The sequence below is a fragment of the Carassius auratus genome, chromosome 25 (assembly GCF_003368295.1).
Source record: "Carassius auratus strain Wakin chromosome 25, ASM336829v1, whole genome shotgun sequence".
NCBI classification, from domain to species: Eukaryota; Metazoa; Chordata; class Actinopteri; order Cypriniformes; family Cyprinidae; genus Carassius; species Carassius auratus.
In genome coordinates, this window is record NC_039267.1 from 6,221,329 (window position 1) to 6,242,421 (window position 21,093).

Sequence of the window (21,093 nt, forward strand, 5' to 3'; positions counted from 1 at the left end):
TGACTGTATCTGTCCTCCCCCTACTTGTTTCTGAAAGTATTATTATGTTTTGTAATATATCTAATGTATTGTCCTCTTTACTCTTTTCAATATTTCTAGTCACACTTTGAATCCTGGGATGGAACTTCATCTGGAGCATAATTGTTATTTGGTTGATTTTTATCTGTTTGATGGAAAGTTTGTATGACTTCTGCAAGTGCGCGGCTCCTTCCGGTCAGTCATGCATCACTTTTTTTTGTATGACTTGTTTGGCAATATTGGTCTATTCCTTAATGATGATAGCTATCTGAAAATGTCTTTGTGGTTTTTAAAGGATTAGTTCACCCAAAAATGAAAATTAAGTCAATAATTACTTATGTCGTTTCACACCCGTAAGATCTTCGTTCATCCTCACAACACATAATAAGATGTGGCTCAGTGAAGCGTGCATTTCTAGCAAGATCATTTCTTTTTTTCAATGCCCAGAAAGCCTCTAAAACATTTAAAACAATTCATGTGACTACAGTTGTTCAACCTAAATATTATAAAGCGACGAGAATACTTTTTTTGCCAACCCCCCCACCCCCATCTCCCAAAACAACGATTTTATTCAACTATATCTAGTGATGGGCGATCTCAAAACACTGCTTCATGAAGCTTAGAAGCTTTACGAATCTTTTGTTTCAAAACATTTGCTCAGAACGTGTATCAAACTGCAAAAGTCACACGAACCATTGAAATTTCAAAACACTTATGATGTTACGAAGCCTCATTTACTGAAATCATGTGACTTTGGCAGTTTGATATGCTCTGATTTGAACTGAAAGATTAATAAAGCTTTGAAGCTTCATGAAGCAGTGTCATCCATCACGAGATACTGTTGAATAGTCATTATTTAGTTTTTTGGCACACAAAAAGTATTTTCATTGCTTCATTACACTAAGGTTGAACCACTGTAGTCACATAAACTGTTTTAAATATGTTTTTAGTACCTTTCTGGGCATTGGAAAGGGAAATGATCTTGCTAGCAATGTAGGCATCACTGGGCCATCAGGTTTTATAAAAAATATCTTAATGTGTGTTGTGAAGATGAACAAAGGTTTTAAGGGTGTGGAATGAAATGAGGGTGAGAAATGACAGAATTTTCACTTTTGGGTGAACTGTTTTAATATGACCATGTTGGTCATGTTTCGGTTATAACGCAGTTTGAATATTTCTTTGTGTCAAGGTCCATGATGGCCATTATGTTCCAAGTAATAAAAAAGAAATCATGCCAAAATTTCATATCCATTTAAAAAAAAATGAAATAATTTTAAAATAAATAAAAATGAGTTCAAAATAATATACTTTTTATGTCATTTTTTTATGTAAATTTGAAAGTGATTTATAACATTTTGACCTGTTTTTTTTAGATTTTAAAAATGTTATTTTTTTATATTTTTTTGGTGAATTAAGTTATGCATTATATAACACTTTATGCAGTTAAAGTTAAGTCAGCAATAGGGAAAATATATTGTATGCTATCATTTTACATACTTTAAATATAGCAAATACACATATGCTTTTTTTCAAAGAATTGCTTTGCACAGTAAACTACTTGAAAGTGTGCATTTGCTATTTAAATAATTGTTAAATGCCATATACAATGTATTAAAAATGCAGTATATAATATATTTTTTTGTAAAAATGCAGTATACAAAATATAAAAAAATTACTGTAAATTTTACAGTAAAATACTGGCAGCAGGGTTGCCAGCCAGTTACTGTAAATTTTACAGTAGTCTTACTGTAATTTAATTTACAGAATTTTACTGTAATTGAGAATACAGGAAAAATCTGTAAATTAAATTACAGTACGACTACTGTAAAATTTACAGTACCTGGCTGGCAACCCTGCTGCCAGTATTTTACTGTAAAATTTACAGTAATTTTTTAACAGTGTATGTTTACCCAGAGTCCTTAAAGTAGTTGCGCATTAATGGCTGAGTTGACTAAGGATGAACATCTTGCATGATCCATACATATATCATCCAGTAGCCTATTGCAATTCTTGAACTTCTTGTGGGGGCCACTGATAAGCAGAGCAAGAGGGCTGGAAAAGAAGAGGAAGACCTAGCATGTTGCGTCTGGCCAATAATAAGATGAGGTTGCGTCACAGCCTCACATCGCAGACCTCAAATGTTGCAGAGAGAGGAGCAGAGCGAGAAAGAGACTAGTGAGAAAAAGTTTGCAAAGGGATCGGGACTAACCTGGACAGCCTTGTAGACTGGTTTTATGTGCCTGGGAAGTCCTATCTGCTCTTTTTGACATTTCGCAGCCATTCTATTTGACTGTTTGTAGGCTTATTTGAGATCGAAAAGGACTGTAACAATCATGGAACTGCTTTGTCTCGAGATGGACACCATTATAAGAGCCCGTCCTGACCCGAATCTTTTATACGATGACAGGGTTCTACAAAGCTTGTTGACCATCGAAGAGAGGTTTCTTCCCCAGTGTTCATATTTTAAATGCGTTCAGAAAGACATTCAGCCGTTTATGCGGAGGATGGTCGCGACTTGGATGTTGGAGGTTAGTAGCCATTTCATTTCCGTGCTTGCATCGTATGTTAAAAACGTCCAGCAAAGTGTTTTCTCCATTATTCTGTCATGTAAGCATTGTGGAATGCAAGTAAAGGAGCTTCCTTAATATTACCGAAATGGCAGATCCGATTTTGTCGTGCTATTTATTTTATTGCAGTCATAAACGCTGATCTTGGACCAAGTTTACGATTAGATTTGCAGGGGGATGGAGGATATCGACATATGTCAGTGATCATAAGCGCATATTTCTTAAAGTTTTCGGTTCCGTTAACACAGAGCACAGAACGGTGCTTAATGTTATTTATTTATTTTTTGGATAAATATTTCCATGCACACGTATGCACTTCAATGCTTGCCTGTGCGACATCTAACCATCGCCATGTTGGTTTTCTTTCACAACAACTTTATCGCGACAAAATTATCATAACAACTCTTAACATGTGCATGACTTGATAAATGAGCGTTTAAGGTACATATTGGTGTTTGAATATATTAGGTATAACGTTTCTATAATTTTGTAGAATTTTTTAAAAATATATGGTTGCGGAAGGGGCGAGGGCCCGCACTGCTTCTTAACCCATGCTGATCGAAGTCTATTGCCTTGGAATTAAGTTCGGTTTTTGTCAGAATCTTTCATATTTTTAATCTCTGAATGTTGAAAACGTTAGGGGAGGACCTTGGCTTTATTTTCATGTTTTAAATTGTCAGATGAATCGAGCAGGGGAATTTATAAAATTTTTTGAAAAAAATATTTCGGTCCGGTGGTGACGCACTCTTCTAAGACCGCGTGCTACTTCGTTTAGAAAATCGTGTTTTAATCGTATAAAACATCGATTTGATTGCTTGTCAATTGTCGGGAATGATGTAAAAAGGGTTGGCGAATATTTAGATGTATGAATAGTAGACCTAGACAATTTATTTATATTTTTAAATATTTTATGAAAATATGACGAATTAAAAAAACAGATCCGTAGTGTTGCATGGGTGTTTTTTGGCTCGGGCGATAGTGACTTGAATTCATTTCTTACTGAATGAACCAAAGGAATGTGAGTCTATTGACAGAGATGTTGGAGTCCCCTTTTCATCCATTAAATGTATACATTTATAACAGCGACAAGACAGAAATTGCACTTTTTTAGAATCAATCTCTAATGTTACCGTGGCGAATTACAACCTGTCATCTGATGGACAATAGACTACTACGTATTTCGTTTAATCGGTATAATTATTTGATGCATATGTTATTTAGTCATTGTGAGTCTTATAAATTAGACTAATTTTGTTGCGCCACGTGCATCTTTTCCTCTGAACTTATTAAGTTATGCCCTGCCCTTTCCAGGTCTGCGAGGAACAGAAATGCGAGGAAGAAGTTTTTCCACTGGCTATGAACTACTTGGACCGATTTTTAGCGGTGGTACCAACAAGAAAGTGTAACTTGCAGTTGCTCGGCGCAGTGTGCATGTTTCTGGCGTCTAAACTGAAAGAGACGCGACCATTAACTGCGGAGAAACTGTGCATCTACACTGATAACTCCATTAGACCGCAAGAACTGCTGGTAAGCACAAAATAAACTCCGAAACTTGCTATCTTATCTCTAGTGACTGCCAGAACTTTGGCTACACACCTTATTCACTATTTTCTTCAGTATATAGCCTACCATTGCTAAGTGTTTATTTGTTTACATTACAGTATGCTGTTATGGGTACACTTAATATTTTAGTAGTCTAGTCATCCCACTTAAAATACAATTTCAGGTTATGCAGAACTTGTGACGGAATTTGTTATAGTGTGTATGTTTACAAATCAATGCCATAAGAATTAAAAGTAGTCAAAGACTAGGTTCTGTTTGACTAAATATTCTTCCGACTGATGGATGTTCTCCACAAGCATTCTAATATCAACTCAAGGGTATTAGAGAGTCCATGCATGACAGAGCTATTACGCCATCTAGTGGCAACAATGCAATCCATTTGGAAGTACATGGAAGTTTTGTTCCACCTGTATTTATATATTGGATGAATATTGAGTCTTGTGTTGATTTTAAGACTTTGTCAATTGAAAGATACAGTATACCGACTACTTGCCATTGTCTAATGAGCTAATCATCATTCAGCTTTTCTTCATACACACACACACACACAGAGAGAGAGAGCTTATTTTGTTTAAAGATCTTATAAATGCATGAAGTTACACCGAGTAAAAGGCACATGAATATACTTCAGCTAAAATGTTTTCTTTTAATTTAAATAAGGTCTAAGTTATTACTTGTTCAAAACAATCACTTTAGCAAAGTTGGTACTATGTTCTGCTAATTTAAAAAAATAAATAAAGAATTACTTAAAATTATTTCAATAAATATAGCCTACTGTCATTAAAATGTTAATATAAAATTAAAAACAGAAACAGAATCGTTTTAAACTCGAGAGATCATATGCAAATCATAAAGAAGACATTTGTCTCAAAATATATGCATTAATTGAATCTATTCTCATTTGTTACTTAAATCTACAACATTTTTAAAAGCATAAAATATTAGATCAAGTAAGCATAGAATCCACTTTGTGCTGCTGCGCGCGATCGCGTCAAGGATCAGACAAAAATACACATTGCATCTTTAAAATCGGATGTTTTGGAAAGTGCTACGCCACGTTTTTGTGCCATCTAGTGGTTTAGATGAAAATATTATCAAAGGAGCCTTTTGTACTAATATATATATACTATAGCCCATGTATATATCACGTCATTAAAGAAATTCTGAAGACGCAAAGGCAAAATATGGTAGTACATTTTTCATTAGTCACTGTCAAAGGGAAATGGAGTACAATGTTGTATTCTCCTCAGCTCTTGACACTACTGGCTCATCAGTCTCTTTCTGCCAGAAATGGGCAGTTCTCTAGTAGCTCAGGCCAAAGATAAAAAAATATTTTATTTATGAGCCCTCAGCACATTGCTGCTGTGGGCAACCTCATTTCCCCCCACTCAGCCTGGCCTATTGTTATATCTTTGTGGTTGTTGGAGCTTTGGCTGGTCTGCGAAGTTCAACAGATGTAGGAAGCTGAAGATCAGCTGTCACACATCTTCAGTTTTGTCTTCGTTAGCTGGAAATAAGTTCTAGTAAATTTAACTACAGTGAGAGCCTGGAGGTACGAGGAAGTGGGTTCCTGCATCAAGGCTCTGTGCAAAAGTGTCAGAGAGTTTTAGGGCTGACCTCAGAGCACTTGTGAGGTGAAACTGGATTGTTGAGTTAATAGTCTATAGTGTCGTTCAGTTACTTAAAACTGGTATTTGTGGTCATTTATGGCCTCATAAAGGTTCAACAGTCTGCTTAGAATATGACCAAAGATTGAGCTGGACAGTACAGGTACACAATCATTTGCAAACATCTTATGTAGTGTTGAACCTTCAGTAGTTGCCAAAATTGTTTCTTCAGTTAATTAGGTCAGTTAAACCAAAAATGGGGGTCAATGATTGGACCCCATGGATGTGTGTTGTATTTATAAAAAACAACACCCAGCAAACTGACAATGCATACTACTTTTTACTGCCCAAACTTCACAGATCAGTCAGAACGCAAAGGCTCATTTTCACATTAGCATGTCATTTTTGGAGGACGCCTCTGCTCATAGTTTACATTCCATCATACCTCTCTTGATGTACCAGGAGTCAATGGTTTTTATTGAGCAAATGTGGCTCCAACATGTCACCAGGCTTCGGGTTCACATCAGGAACCTCCCCTGAGAAACAAACCTGACAAGAACGTCTAGCTATTTGTACTTTTGGGTGAGTGACTCACCAATGAAATCAAGCAAAGAGAGGAAGTGGAGAAATCATGCATCATCGGATTGATGCCATTGTATTCCTTCTCACTTAAGAGTGTTGCAGGGGTAAACGTTCCACTCAATCCTTTGTGGTTGCTGCAGAGCAGTTGTCTATGCTGTATGTCTCAGAAGGTAATGGCAACCATAATGGGCCATCTCATGACTAAAGTGCATGTGGTTCACATGTGGAGAAAAACCACCTCCATCTAAGCGAGGCGCTCAGTCATAAGGACTGCCCCAACAAGTGCAAGTTTTCCCCAGTTAGTCACTTGTTCCCCGTTACTCACCCCACTTCAAACAGGAAGGGGGAGTAGTTATTTGAAAGATGCTCTCTTCTTGTTGACTGAATCCAAATGACTTGGCATCTTACGTTTACATTTGTCACTGTGAGCTAGGTCAAAGTAAGTTCATGTTAGCATCAAGTGAGCCCCCCAAAGATGAAAAAGTGTCATCAGCAGTGTTGTATAGTCACATTCATGGTTATATTGAGCCTTGTTTAATCCACTGAGGTTACAGCTCAATCTAATTACAAGCCTTTTACATATATAATAAGGTTCCAAATTAATATATTTGTGGTTGCAAATGGGCTAATGACAGGTTCAACATTTAACTCTGTGTACTCAGACCTCTTTTGACCTGACAGATCGCTATAAAACACACTCACAGTTACACTGCTGAGCTAAGGGTGAAAGTACCCGATGCTAGACAATCTCTGTGAAGTGACTGGGCAATCTTAGTGACCCATTTTTCAACTCAGGTGTGCCTGTGTTCAGCCTTACAGCTTTTAGGATTTCAGCTTGTATTTTTGCGTAGCCAAGACCAAAGCATGTCCTGGAGGAGCTTTGCTGACGCTAGATTTTGTGCAATCATAACTGGCTTAAATGTTTAACAAACATCCAGATGAGTAAAAGCAGTGTTTGAACACATTAAGTACCTTATCTCCAGTAAATCTTTTTTTTTTTAAGACCTTTTGTCCGAATGGTTGATAAAGATCATTAGCCCCAGCCTCCAGTGTCTTAATAGTGTACTGAAGGAAAATGTGAAATGCTATTTGTTATACCAATTAAATGAACCTGGTGCTGCTAATTGATTCCAATCACACACATTATTTAGGTTTGAAGCTGTAATGATTTTGCTTCTTTCCTAAACCTTCTTTTAAAGGAATGGGAGCTGGTTGTTCTGGGAAAATTGAAGTGGAATCTGGCTGCTGTCACTCCCAATGACTTTATTGAGCACATTCTGAGGAAACTTCCGCTGCCTGAGGATAAGCTGGACCTGATCCGTAAACATGTGCAGACTTTCATCGCCCTTTGTGCAACAGGTAGTGTATTCAGTAGATGTATATTAATAAATAATTGCCCGCAAAGAATGTTTAACTGCTAATTTGTGTAGTGCTGCATAGAACCTATCCTGCTTTAAAGCAAATATTCTCTCACATACATCTGTACATAACTTTGTAAAGTAGCCAGTGTTTTCCATAATCTAGAAATTAGGTTTATGATTAGCTACCGTGTTCATGGTTAGTCCATGAATTAAAAAAAGAAAAGAAAAAAGAAAGATAGTGTTTGGCAACTTGTATTTGTCTTCCATTCATATTTTTAAGAGTGATAAAGATCCACTGCCTACAGTCATAGCCAAAAGGTTTGGCAGTGACATCAATTTTGTGTTTTGCAAAGTTTGCTGCTTCAGTATTTGTAGATAATTTTTCCACTTTCTATGGTATGTTGAAAAACATTGATAAGTATATAATAAGACTTTCATTGGCAAAAAAATATATATTGAGTCCGTATTTAGTGTTGACCCTTGTTCTTCATAATCATAATTCGCTGTGGCATGCTGGATACTAGCTTCTGGGCCAAATCCTGACTGATAGCGATCCATTCTTAACTTGTTGGTTCTCGGAGTTGATCACAATTTGTGGGCTTATGCTTGTCCACTCGCCCTTTGAGGACTGACCACAGGTTCTCTATTTTCTTCTCCGAGCAATCAATTTTCCAGATGTCCCACACAGTCAGAAGGGAGCTTCATCAGAGAAAATAACTTTTGTCCAATCCCTGTACTTCCTGCAGAATTTCAGTCTGTCCTTGACGTTTTTCTTGGAGAGAAGTGGCTTCTTTGCTGCACTTCTTTAACACCAGGCTTTTGTCCAAAAGTCTTGGCCTAACCATGTGTGCCGATGCTCTCACACGACCTGCTGCCATTACTGAGCAAGCTCTGTACTGCTGGTGACACGATTCTGTAGCTGACTCCCCAGGCGGAGACAGTCCTGATGGTTGCTGGTGACTCTGGGACGTCCTGAAGACTTGTTAAACCTCTCTTTGGAGAGTTCTTCATGCTCCCCGTTAAATGGTTCTTTCAGGTGAAATATTCTTTGTAGCAATTTCCTTGCATGTGAGGCCATTTTGATGCAAAGCGATGATGGCTGCACATGTTTCTTTTGGAAGTAACAATTGCTAACAAGAACACAATGGTTGGAAGCATTTCTTCCCTCCTTTTATAGCAATGAATCTGCTCTTACAGTCTACTTAGTATGATGGTGATATCACTTGACTAGTACTCATTCACACTTTCACATGTGCTGCTGATATGATTAGTCAATTAATGTTAGCTGGTCATTTTGTATCAGGATCAAAAAACAGTGAAATTTTTTTTGTGTATGTGTAAAAAGTATATTTTTTGGGCAATGGCGCTTTTAGCAATTATTTAACATGCATCTGATCACTCTACACAATAATCTAGATCAATGTAAATGAACATCTCAACAGTTTAAGCAGCAAACTTTGTGAACCACACAATATTTGTCTCTGTAAAAAAGTTGGTGCTGATGTCTTGCATCATCACTTCAGTCAGTGATGTGTTGCAAATTATGTACGTTTTTTTTTTCTTTGCAAAACCTGAAATTACAGCAGACTTCTGTGGGTTTAGTATCTATAGCAGCTTTATTCAGGTTCTCGTTGCAGGCAAATTATCAGATGCCATCTCATTACATACATGAGAAACTATGTGGACTGAAATAGCGATGTGTAATGGAGAGAATTTTTCTGAAAGCCTTATGTGCTTGCCTGGTATGTTTGGCGGGGATATCAGTGACTAGGGCCGAATGCAGTGACACTTCAAAGGGCAATTGTATAGTTAAGGACATTCCTGTGTGCTGGTGAGCCAGTGGCTAGACCATTCCTGCACTTCGAGGTGGACCACCTTTAGGAGATCAAACATGGAGATGAGAGGAGGGTGAGAAAACGCGAGGAGTGTATTGTTCTATAACCGAGCCAAATAGTGAAGCATGTCATGTTTTCATATCTTATCCCCTTTTCTCACGCCTCCCAGATGCTCCAGGGCATGACAACTTTCCCATAATCAGGAGCCTCTGTGGGGCTGGTTCTCTCAGCCAAGCCTGCACCCAACATCACCATAGGCGGTAATGGGATCCAGTGCACCCCCCTTGTTCCATCAGGCTTTTCTCTTCCTCCCTGGGGTTGCTCAGCTACCCAAGAACCTCAGGAGTGACTCTTACTTTGGGAAAGTGGGATATGAGGGGAGGGAGATAAGTAGGAGGAGCTGATAGGTCTTTGAACATGGAGCTTTTGATTCTCCTGTTGGTTTGTGCAACTACCCTGACATGAACATGATCCATGAAAACTGGCTAAGAATCTTTTGTGCTTTACAGGATGGGCACTGATGATAACTGGGATAATATGAAAAATTTAGCTGTATAACTTTGTTTTTAGATGCTGGAAAAATTCAGAAGCTAGTGAAACATCCCCCTGTTGTTATACACAATCTAGTTACTAGTTTACCAACAGGGATTCAAGGAGTATCCAAAAGATTTTAATTGCTGAGCAGATGCTGCTTTTCTTTCTTCTGTACAGTTTGCTTTATTTGCAGAGAATCCCACGTCCCATTCTTTTCCGAGACATGCAGAGAAGAGTGTGGAAAGACTCTTGGTTCTTCTCTTTTGATGAAACAGTTCTGTTCAGAGCACTCTGCAAGTTTTGGTCAGACAGAGTGGACCAGTCCAGTATTAATTAATAATATGGAGAGGCCTTTCATAGATATGCAAATGACTGGAAGGCTCGGCTAGAGACCACAAGAATGGAGACAAAAGGAACAACCCACCATTTCATATGCAGAGGCATGTAAGGGTCAGTGCAGAAGGAGCACCCGATAAAATGTTTCTCTGGACGGCAGTCTGTAGAAGGCCTGCGATTATACCCCATTCTTACTGTTTAACACCCTTTACTTATCCGTCTTAAATTGTTTGGAGATGTATAGGAACATTCCTGCGAATCACCATCATATCCGATAATCTTACCGCTCTTCAGATGTTTACATATCAGAGAAATAACTAGTGACTGGTGGAGAGTTCAGCAGGGCTGAAAATTAAATCTACCAATTCATGTCATTTCTCATTCAAGAGGCTCTGTTTCCTCCCACGCCGGCTTGACTGCTGTTGCTCAAGACTCTGCACTGGAGCAAGACTGAAACAAGTTGTTACAGGATTTTAACAGTCATAGAGGGTTCCTGTTTTTAATTAATTCTTTTTTTTTTTTTTTTTACTATGGTTTGATGGGGCAAACCAACATGCACCTTTTGATGATGAAATTATTTGTTTCAAAAAATGACAACAGACAGTTCATGTAATACAATTGTATGAACCAGATTATTTAAATGAGAATTGTTTAATGAGAAGAACATACATAGGAGTTGAAAAAAAAAACTTTATTGTAGGTTTGACAAACCATTAGCATTTAGTTGAATATTTGTGTTACAGGTTGACTCTGTGGCTTTAAGATCTTAACTTACATGCATTGCCTGACTTTCCATTTGACTGAGTGTTAAACGATGACACCAAATTCATGTTTGATCTTTATCACTCATGTCGAACATCGCTGCTTGAAACAAGACTCCGTTAACGCAAACCTGTGCATCTGCATGTGTGTCTGGAACTTGATTTATTGCCCCTAAATCAGTTTCTCAACTTTCCGGACGCTTCATTAATTTACAAGTTAAATGCATATACAGCACATTGCACCCACATAGAAGCTTGCTGTGTTGGCACAGGTCTGGGGATGCAGTGTGGCGTGGGCAGGAGAATGGTCCATTGAAGGGGGTTAGAGGCTGGTATACCAGGACAGCCAGCCGCCGCGTACTAGGAGCCTTCCATCACAGGCGTCCCCACTCAGCTACATACACTTTTTATCCTCTGCTTGAATATCAATGAAGGCGTGTAGAATACAGCCATTCTTCGCTTAACACTCTCACAAACCAGAGCGTCCAGCTCTGCCGCTAGCACGCGCGTAGTCTTGTTCCCTCAACAAACTTGTCTTGTCTAGAGTGTGAAAAATCAGATTGTAATCTACTCAGCGCATGCAAGCTGTGTGTGGGCTCCCAATTTCCACTGCATGCTTTTTTTTTCTCCCTGCTGCAAAAGACTCAAAGAGTTGCAATGTGGCTGGTTTTGTCTCCTTCCGCTTGACCAGAACCTCTTTTAATAAAATTTTCTCTGGCCTGGAATCAACTACAAAGGGAAGAGTGTATAATAAGTTCATTTAATTGTAAACACAGAGCTGCAAAATGAGAGAATGGCTGGCTTTGAATGTCAAGATGGCAATGAAGGCATGCGCGTCAGTTATCAAAGGCCCCACGGCTTTGATTATTTATTTATTTATTCTAAAAAGAAAAGGAGAAGAAAAATCACCCTTAGAGCCATCACACACAGTTTGCTTTGCAATTGAATATGGCAATATGGTAATGCAAAGACTGCCAGGGAGTGTGGGACCATGAGCCCAGAGGTGGCCCTGCATCAGAGGAATGGCATGGGGGGAATGAGGTGGGTAGGAGGGTATTTTCTTCTGCCAAAACCTTAAGAGGGTCTGGACACTGACTAAAGAATGATGCTTAGTGCCCCCCTCAGCCGCCCCTGCTGTCTAAAACCCTACAACACCCTCCCCCAACCCTCATCTTTTGTGCTGGCTGTCAGGTTGAATTGGAATCCACAGAGAGGGCTTGATGTTGCATCTCTCAATTGAATGAGATGAGGTGATGGTTTCAGACAATGAAGCCACACTCCTGCTCTAAACCCTGGTCCATCAGTGGCCACACTCAATAAATATGCTAAAAGACAGCAGCAACTCTGATACAAATCCAGAGCTGTTGTATCAACAAAGCTAGAGCATGTGTGCCATTCAACTTTAGGGGTATGTGTCTGAAAAAAAAAGTGTTGAAAAAACGTCAAAGCTATGCAAAAGTGAGAGAGCTGTAGAAAAAGAAGAAATACAGAAATCAATGAGGCAGGGGGCAGACAGCTTAAGCTGTTCGTTTTCTTTCTCTTTTCCTCTTGCCCCCCCCCCTCGCAGTCAGTCGTCTTTTTGGGCTTCAGGCCCGTTCGCAAGCTGTCTTATTTGCATTATGAATGACAGTGAGAAAGCTAACAAGGTTATTGGTCTTTGAGATGTACGCCTGTGACCACACGTGGAAAAAGGACCTACAGCAGTGAGCACTGGCAGAGGGACTGTGGCTCTTTATTCCATCCTTTCCGAAGGCTATAGGGCTTTTTTTTTTCAGGGAGCACACGATTTACTTAGGAGCAGGAAGAAAAGGGGCCGATCTGCAAAGAGAGATGGGGGTGGGGGTGCTTTTCAGATTCTTTTCGAGGCCAAGTGAACCCTCATTATCCTGGGCTGCAGTCATTAGCAAAGAACTGTGCACAGATCTAATGGAAAGGGCTTTATTTTTTTTAGTGTTTCTGATTTTTATTTTGTATTAATTTCATAATATTTCATATAACTATAAATATAATACTGTAGAAAAGTCTGATAAAGTACATTTTCATGAACTCGAGAGATCTTAATGCGTGGTTTGCTCTTTCCTCAGATTTCAACTTTGCCATGCACCCTCCATCCATGATTGCAACGGGAAGCGTGGCAGCGGCTATCTGTGGCCTGCAGCTCAACAGCACTAACCGCTCACTGTGGGGAGACAACCTAACAGAATTACTTGCCAAGATCACAAACACAGAAGTTGTGAGTATTGGTGCTCTGACAATAATTTTTACTAAAAACGTTTAATGAATCATTATGAGACAAGGGACAGTGCATGGGGGCCATTACAAGATTATTATGTTTTGACCGTTGATATGATGAGACAGCAATACTATTGGTAATCTTTGGGGGTGAGTGTTGCTGTGCCTGTAGGACTGTGAGAGGAGGTTGTGCATTTCCCCTATTTACTCAATGGGCTTGGGTCCAGCTCCAATTCAATTTCATATTCAGCCACTGAATTACTGGAAGTGAAATGGGATTGACCCTGACTGAGAGACTGTAAGTAAAGAATCTGCAGGTCTATGGAAATGTGTCAGGGATACTATGGCTTTATGCATATGACTTGGATACAAATTCATATTGGGTTCGCACGGATCATTTAGCCACCTCATGATCATTCAGCTTTGTTTAGGTCCTTTAGTTTATATTTAGTGGGGAAATAAAAGCAAACGAGAATAGAAAATTAACATTAAGAGAAGAACCCAGGAAACGCATTTAATTCCTAGCCGGACCTGAAGAGGTCAACCCTCCCCAAGATACCCTAGAGTGCACTGCTGATGGTAGAATACCTGCTGCCCCAGCACGTGGTGTGTTAAGTCGTACACCATAGCAGAGGAAAAACAAATAGTCCTGCACAGCAGTACGGGTGCTCAGTGTCTGAAGAGTGTGAGGTCCAGTGAGGAAGGAATGAACTGCCTGGTCCATGAACAACTCCTCACATTGCAGGATGCCAACAATCCATACCTTTGAAAACATGCAGGTATGGTGTATACACATTACCCTGCTTATCCTGAGCTATACCTTAAAAAAAAAAAAAAAAAAAAAAAAGAGTTCACATAGCATGAACATTCTGTGATCTTTTACTCACTCTCATGTCGATTCAAACTTGCATGACTTTCATTCTTTCATGGAACAGAGAAGAAATCCTGGGAAAATTCTCAGTGTCCATACCATAGAAGTCCAATTTGCTTGGTTACCACCATTCTTCATAATATATTGTGTTCCACAAAAGAAAGTCATATAGGTTTGGAACGACATGAAGGGGAGTAGATGAACATTATGATGATGATGATGATAGAAACATACTGCATTTCCAAAAATAAAGTGTGAATGATTCAGTGGGAGCTGGGGGCTATGATGCAATCGAACTGTATGCATTGTGTTGAGAAAATCTTTGAGATCCTATATAAATGGAATTGTTTGACCAATTGTGGTGCTTTTCCACTGCATGGTACGGCTCACTTTTGGGTTGTTTTCCACTGGGTACAGTACCTGGTAACTAGTACTTTGTTCAGTACCACCTCGGCGGAGGTTCCAAGCGAGCCATACGTTACTGTAAATTTGATGGTTAAACCTCGCTGATCACTAATTGGCCAGAGAGAATCATCACTACCTGCGCCATTTAACTTGCGACACGAGACTCCAGACCAGACCCACTAGATTTAAATCAGCACAGCCAGCGTAGGATCAGACGCAACTGTTTTTTTTTTTTTTTAATGAATGCAAATGTTTTGAATGAAAGCACCTTATTTAGGTGGTCAGTTGAGGAAGTACAGATGTTCCTCTTGTTTATAGGCGTGACGTTTATAATCGTGCTCAATAAAGCAGTATTACACTGCAGTGGAAACGCAAAACGAGTCATACCACACAGTGGAAAAGCGCCATTGGTAAATCAGAGATATGAAAAAGAGGTATATCTATATCAGGAGTAAAGCAGAAAAACCTAGTCTTCAATGAACAAAATTTTGTGTACTTAACTTTACCTTAGTGTATGAGGAGGACCTTCCATATTGAGGCAGAGGTTGGGAGGTGAGCGGTCAGACGCAGTATGAAGGAAAGTCAGCCTAATGCCAAACGATGCTGCCAGCCTAGCCACCAGGAACCTTACTGACATTTGTGGAGTCCAGTGCCTGTAGTTTCCAGTAGACATATGATAGCATCAGCCAGACTCTTCCAGTCGCCCTTGGAATGTGTGTGTAGCCAAAGACACACCTGGTGAAGCATACTCTGTGCAGCAGTAAGGTACTCACGTAAATGCCAGACCAGGAAGGCTGAAAAATTGGCTTGAAGCTTCCACAAATACTCTAAGGTCTCTCTAAGAAAGAAGCAAAAGGCAATACATATTCACAAGGCACTTGGTGTTTATAGTAAAGTTAGCTATTGTAGCTACAGTAAATAAAGTAAATGATGCTCACTGGGCTGTTGTTTTAATTTTTGGTATGGGGCCTTAAATGTTTGAGCCATGAATTTGTGTCCTTATGCACTTCTAATACAGATTTACAAACTAACGTTCTGGATATGGAGAAACTAATCAGGAAGAGAAAATACACAGTGAAAACTATGACGTACCTCAATTTCTAAAAGTTGGTGAAATGTTAGAAACTTTGGGTCTGGAATGCTGAGAATGCTCCTTTACCTAAAGTCATCTTGACTCTGTTATTTGAAACTGAAATGTTATTTAAAACTGAAAAGTTGCTAATTATTTAGAGAAGAACTTCAAGGCTTTTTTGGGACACAGGATCATGTGTTAGGCCCCCTGGCCTCTTGCATTAGGCCTCTGGGACATCTTAATCCCTTTCATTTCTCAATGCTGTGATGGCCTTGCTCTGAACCCGGCAATCCTTGCTTTCACTTCCCAATAAAAAACAGACATTGTTTTCGGTGGCTACTTTAAGTCTCTCCTTTAAGGCTTCTTTTGTCCAAGATGGCACACATTGAGTGACATTACAATCTGCTGGTTCTCCAGTAGAGCTGCATTTCGAACAATTTTTATTAAGTTGTAACAAACAGAGGCATGTTCATGACGGAGTTGGATTAGTCAGGGACCACCCACTCTATCTTTAAACTCACCAAGCCTTACCATCCTACTCTGGATCTAATATTTGAGAAGCTCTTCTAGAGCAAGTCCTGGTTTTAACAGTAGACACACACTGAAGCGATTAGAGTTGCCTGAATTAAGCCTTTGGGTCTTGGCATGAGTTTGGTTGCGCATCTATAAAGAACATAGCACAGGGAAATGTCTTTTAGGAAGTCAGGCCTGGCATTCTTGTGGTAAGACACAGGCAGTTCCTTTACATGTTTAATGCTTTAGTTAATTTTTTGAAGGAAATGACTAATAATGGCTCATCGTGGTGGGAAACAGGAGACCTCTAGAAGGATTGTGCTCATTGTTATCTATGTTGACATCAAAGAAAATAACCTCTAAGTGATTACTAATTTCATCCTAAAAAAAAAAAAAATCTGATATTTTTTTCCTTTTCTTGTGTGATGCACTGCTTCTAAAGGCATATCAGACACATGGCCCAGGAGCCATGCATAACTTAAGTTCAGACTTTGGCCCATCAGCTTTTAATTAGCAGTAAATGTCAGAGGAATGCAGCCTCTCCACAAGCAACACATTCTCCATGGGCCCTCCCCATGGGCCATTCACAGCAAACTTCCCACAGACGCCTGGTGTGCCTCAGACATACCAACTAAACAGGACAGAGAGCTTTGATCACCGTACATCCATTTAACTTCACTAGAGGGCATTATTGCTCATTTTGGGGACGGTGTGAAAGCCATTTTAAATATGTTGTGCTCTTTGGAGACACCCACATGGTTGCATTAGGCATCTATATATATATATTTTTTTTTTAAATCTATTACAAAAAAATTATTTTTTTTGTTCTTGAATGAAGAACATTCTGGTGGGCTCAAGCTAGACCCCTTAGGTCATTACATGCTGTTGTGAAAATGAAAGGGTATGAAAACCTTACCGAAACACTGCCTTGTTTTATCCACAGGATATGGATGTAATAAACATGGCAAACTAGAGTTTTTTTTTTTTTTTGTGGTTTGACTAAAACCTGTAAGTCTACTGTGTGTGAAAGTGCATTTGCTCAGTACTACTGATGAAGTGTTTCTGGATGATTATAGACATTGCCGCTATTTAAGTGGCCTGTTTGTATAATGCTTTGTGTCTGATGCATTGCAGGATCTGTTAAAGGCATGCCAGGAGCAGATTGAAAGAGTGTTGATGAACAACCTGAGGGAGGGCCGCCAGCAGCAGCAGAAGCAGCAGCAGCAGGAACAGGGTGGCCCGCGCAGCAAAGCACTTGATGACCAAGACCAGTCCAGCACCCCAACCGATGTACGAGACATCAACTTGTGAGCTTGCTGCAGGAACGCTGTGATCAGTCTTCAAGAAGAAAACGATAAAAAAACAACAAAAAACTAAAATGACAAAAAAACAAACAACCCCAACAAAAAGTGCTTGCTAGTCTTTGTAGAGTTTTATCTTCATTTTACAGTAAAAATTGCTCCCATAAATGAAAAAGAGAAAAAAAAAATCAAAGCTATTTTAGATAAAAATAAAATAAAAATAGATATTTTTTAAATGATTTGATACTGATGCAAAACGCTCTACGGTGCCTCAGACTCTTAGAAGGGAAGCGTGTAGTATTTTGCAAACTCTTTTGATTGTGTAAACATAATAATATGATATTTAATGCAAAAGTGTTAGTGTAAAGGGCTTTTCAAAATAGAGAGTCTACTGTATCAGACTGGCTTGAAAGGGTACAAAAAGTGGGGCTATGTTTTTTTTCTTCCTGTTTTGTTGTGATTTTTATTTTATTTTTTGGTTCATGTTGGAATGCCTGAACTTGAACACACAATGAGGTGCCATGAGTATGAATGGACACACCCATTCACTTGGCTGTGCATTAGGACCAGAAATAGGGATTTAAAAAGGAGTGGTGAGACACAAGTCTTATACTAAGAATGCAGTGCTCTTTTGCTAGGGCAACAGGGGCTTATATCTTGAGAATAGACTATTAATATTATTTTTATTATGATTATTATTATTTCTGTTAAACAAGCAGTTATTGTTGCAAGTTATTGTCTCTCGATGCTAAAGTTACAGACACTTCAAATAAGCTTTTGTCAAGCTGCTTGTGTGCATGCATTTATGTGTGGTGTATGTTTGCTCATGTGCAAGCGTGCACAAGTTACTCTATATCAAGCACTCTTTTGTGAGTCATGTGGGCTTCGTTTATCTTGATTATCATCTATCTGCAAGTGTTTGGTTATAGAGACTGGTTCAGTGGTGGGCACATGGTCAAAGGACTGGACGGGGGATAGTACAATGCTTGGAGGGCATCCTGTATCAGTGCCTTACATTAAATGCTTTTTTTACTGGCCTTGAAACTGCTTGAGGGCTGAGCCCAACCCAGTGCACAGAACAAGAGGAGGCAAGAACAGGGAGCGAACCGAGATGACCACGTTCCCTTGTATCTTCTAAAGGCAAGATTAGTTGTTTTTAAAATATGTGGGTAGGGATTTCCTTCATGGCAACCTCCCACTAAATATTACAGATGTATTGTATACAGACAGTTTATTACGTTATTACGTATTTTGTTGTGAGCAAGTTGAAGGAGCCTTTGGCTGATTTATGGTTGGTCCCATCAGGGACTGAAAAATGAGTTGTTTGCAAACAAATGTGTGCTAATGCTGTTAGCAGCAAAGGAATGTGTAGGCAAGAATGATCAAGGATGATGACGATGAAACGTGGTTGGTTTGAGGTGTGAAGCATGCTGCTGTGGTGAGGATGCTTGTATGGAGTTAGGAGAAGCAGGAAAGGAGGCCAAAGGAGAAACAACGGCTATGGTTTCCATATATCACCTGATATTTAAGATTTTAATCTATTTGTCTGTTTATTTGTTTGTCCTTTAGTTTTTATGTCTCGTGTTTGAATTACAAACCAGTATCTAAACCAGTTCCATTGATACTGCTGGTGCATAACTGGGAAAGGTTACTCCTTCGGTTTAAGTTCAGACAGCATGTTTGCCATGGATAACAAGTGGTTAAGGTTAAGGAGTCTTTTTATTTTTATTATTTTTTTTGGGCTGGTTTCCCATGTTTAGTTCATGGCATGTTCAGTTCATTATAGTGTTAAAGCATTGGAAACCAATGTATAACAACAACAACAATGAAATAACAATATTAATGCAAATGAAAAAAACAAAAAAGACCAGAAAACAGATGGAAATAGAAGAAAAAATGTTTGTTGATTTGCACGCTCCAAGGGCAATTTTCTGTTTGAAAAGACTTGTGCAACTGCAACATAGCAGAAAAAAATATATATGTAGTGCCTTGAGTCTGATGTAGACTTTCACCCTGTTTTGCTGAGGCTAAGCATAAGACCCAGTACCCAGCCATCCAAAATACGCTGCTTCCAAAGGTTGAACTGGCATGGGTTTGAAAACTTTTACAAGTCATTACACAGCGGCTAAAACAGGGTGCATCAGCAGCACAAAACGGCTTTCATATACTGAATTCTCATAGCTTACCTTGAAAAGGGGCAGTCGAGCTTAGGTTTGTGTCCGTCTGTGTATGTGTGTGTGTGTGTTTGTGTGCATGTCTTTCTGTGGGTAAAGGAGATGTTTACATGTACTCATGCATTTCCTTTCTCCAGAAACAGTTCTTAGTGATGCTTGAGTTCCACATGTCACATTTCCTCCATCCTCACACCAAAACCCCCGGTCAATGTTATTGTATTAAGTTAGCCTGTCTTATTATTTTTCTAGCTCTGTTTTGAAAATGAATTACAGTACTGTTAATAGATTGTATGGCTGGCTAAGTGGTTTGAGTTTGAATATGGACCGAAGTTATGTTCCTTAAGGGGTATGATACTGTATTCCAAAGTGATGAGTGATGGAAAGAGTGTGAAGACATCAATCAAGTGTCAATATTGTTATTGTTTTTTTTTTTTTTCGCTGCTAAAAAGCTATGATTTTTTTTTGTTTTGTTTCATCTTATACACAAAAATAACATTACATAGTTGTGATGTCACATCAGTGTGCTGCTATTTTATAAACAATTGTATTATAATTATTTTACTGCTTACAGAATACTTTTGAGAATACAGAAGTAGAGGGTAAAAGAAGAACATGAATTGAGTATTCGACTGGAAATGCTCTTTGTACAGTGTGCTCTTATTAAGGCATGTTTCTTTACCTTTTAATCTTTTTTTTTTCCTTCTCTTCTTTCTCCGTCACATTCTGTAAGTGTGGTATCTCTATACCTCAGGTTTACTGGACATAAAAGACCTTCCCATTACCTCACACAACTCACAACAGTTTTTTCGGGAACCTGGAAAGGGCAGCACAAATAAGAGGTTATGTTATTTCTGCTGTGTCCTATGTAGTAAATTAAGTGGAATTGAATTTCCAAAGTAGATGAATAGCAAGCTTACAAGGCTCCCACCTGGACTTCAGAAATAGTAGACGGAGGAGGTGAGAATGTTTGACTGTGTCTTATGTACACAGCCTATATCAGTGGAAATAAACTTGTAAATATCAAATAAGCAGCAACAACATTGAGAAAAGCCCTCCTCCCTCCACTATAACCATATCATGTACCTCAGTTAATTCTGTTGCACAACCTCTGTTCAATAAATCTGCTTTAAAGAGCTGTGTTGGTCCTATGTTATTGTTCCCTTCTAATGGCAAAGTTAACAGTGAAAACAACAATGGGAATCTATCCAGCATGTTATAACCTGGTAAATAACGACTGTGAAGACCGTGTTGATAATCAGACACAGGCCAGATGGAAAATGACACATTTCAAAAATAAAGCAGAGGTTGACCTTTTCTGTTCAACAATGTTTCCTTCCAGAATTATCCTCTAAATAATTACA

General features: G+C 38.9%; 1 protein-coding gene and 1 long non-coding RNA gene across 3 annotated transcripts; one reads left to right on the plus strand and one right to left on the minus strand.

Annotated features, from left to right (window-relative positions):
• Positions 1 to 1,909: 1,909 nt before the first annotated feature.
• Positions 1,910 to 20,867, plus strand: LOC113043120 (G1/S-specific cyclin-D2-like). Its single transcript, XM_026202303.1, has 5 exons — positions 1,910 to 2,546; positions 3,897 to 4,112; positions 7,537 to 7,696; positions 13,249 to 13,397; positions 17,392 to 20,867. The coding sequence occupies exons 1-5, from the start codon at positions 2,352 to 2,354 to the stop codon at positions 17,566 to 17,568; spliced, it is 897 nt and encodes a 298-aa protein (XP_026058088.1). The 5' UTR covers positions 1,910 to 2,351; the 3' UTR covers positions 17,569 to 20,867.
• LOC113043122 (uncharacterized) lies at positions 13,550 to 17,385 on the minus strand. Of its 2 annotated transcripts, none has more exons than XR_003275670.1 (3): positions 15,446 to 17,385; positions 15,179 to 15,325; positions 13,550 to 14,216 (listed from the first exon to the last, which is right to left on the minus strand). It is a non-coding gene; the product is annotated as an uncharacterized LOC113043122 (long non-coding RNA). The 2 variants fall into 2 exon arrangements; XR_003275669.1 differs by having other exon boundaries at positions 15,408 to 17,385.
• Positions 20,868 to 21,093: the final 226 nt, after the last annotated feature.

What these genes read in the sequence shown, in the direction of transcription:
- LOC113043120 (XM_026202303.1), top strand. Translation starts at nt 2,352, where the DNA reads ATGGAACTGCTTTGTCTCGAGATGGACACCATTATAAGAGCCCGTCCT. An exon ending in TCGCGACTTGGATGTTGGAG is followed by an intron (nt 2,547 to 3,896) that starts GTTAGTAGCCAT and finishes TGCCCTTTCCAG; the next exon opens with GTCTGCGAGGAACAGAAATG. An exon ending in TTAGACCGCAAGAACTGCTG is followed by an intron (nt 4,113 to 7,536) that starts GTAAGCACAAAA and finishes CTTCTTTTAAAG; the next exon opens with GAATGGGAGCTGGTTGTTCT.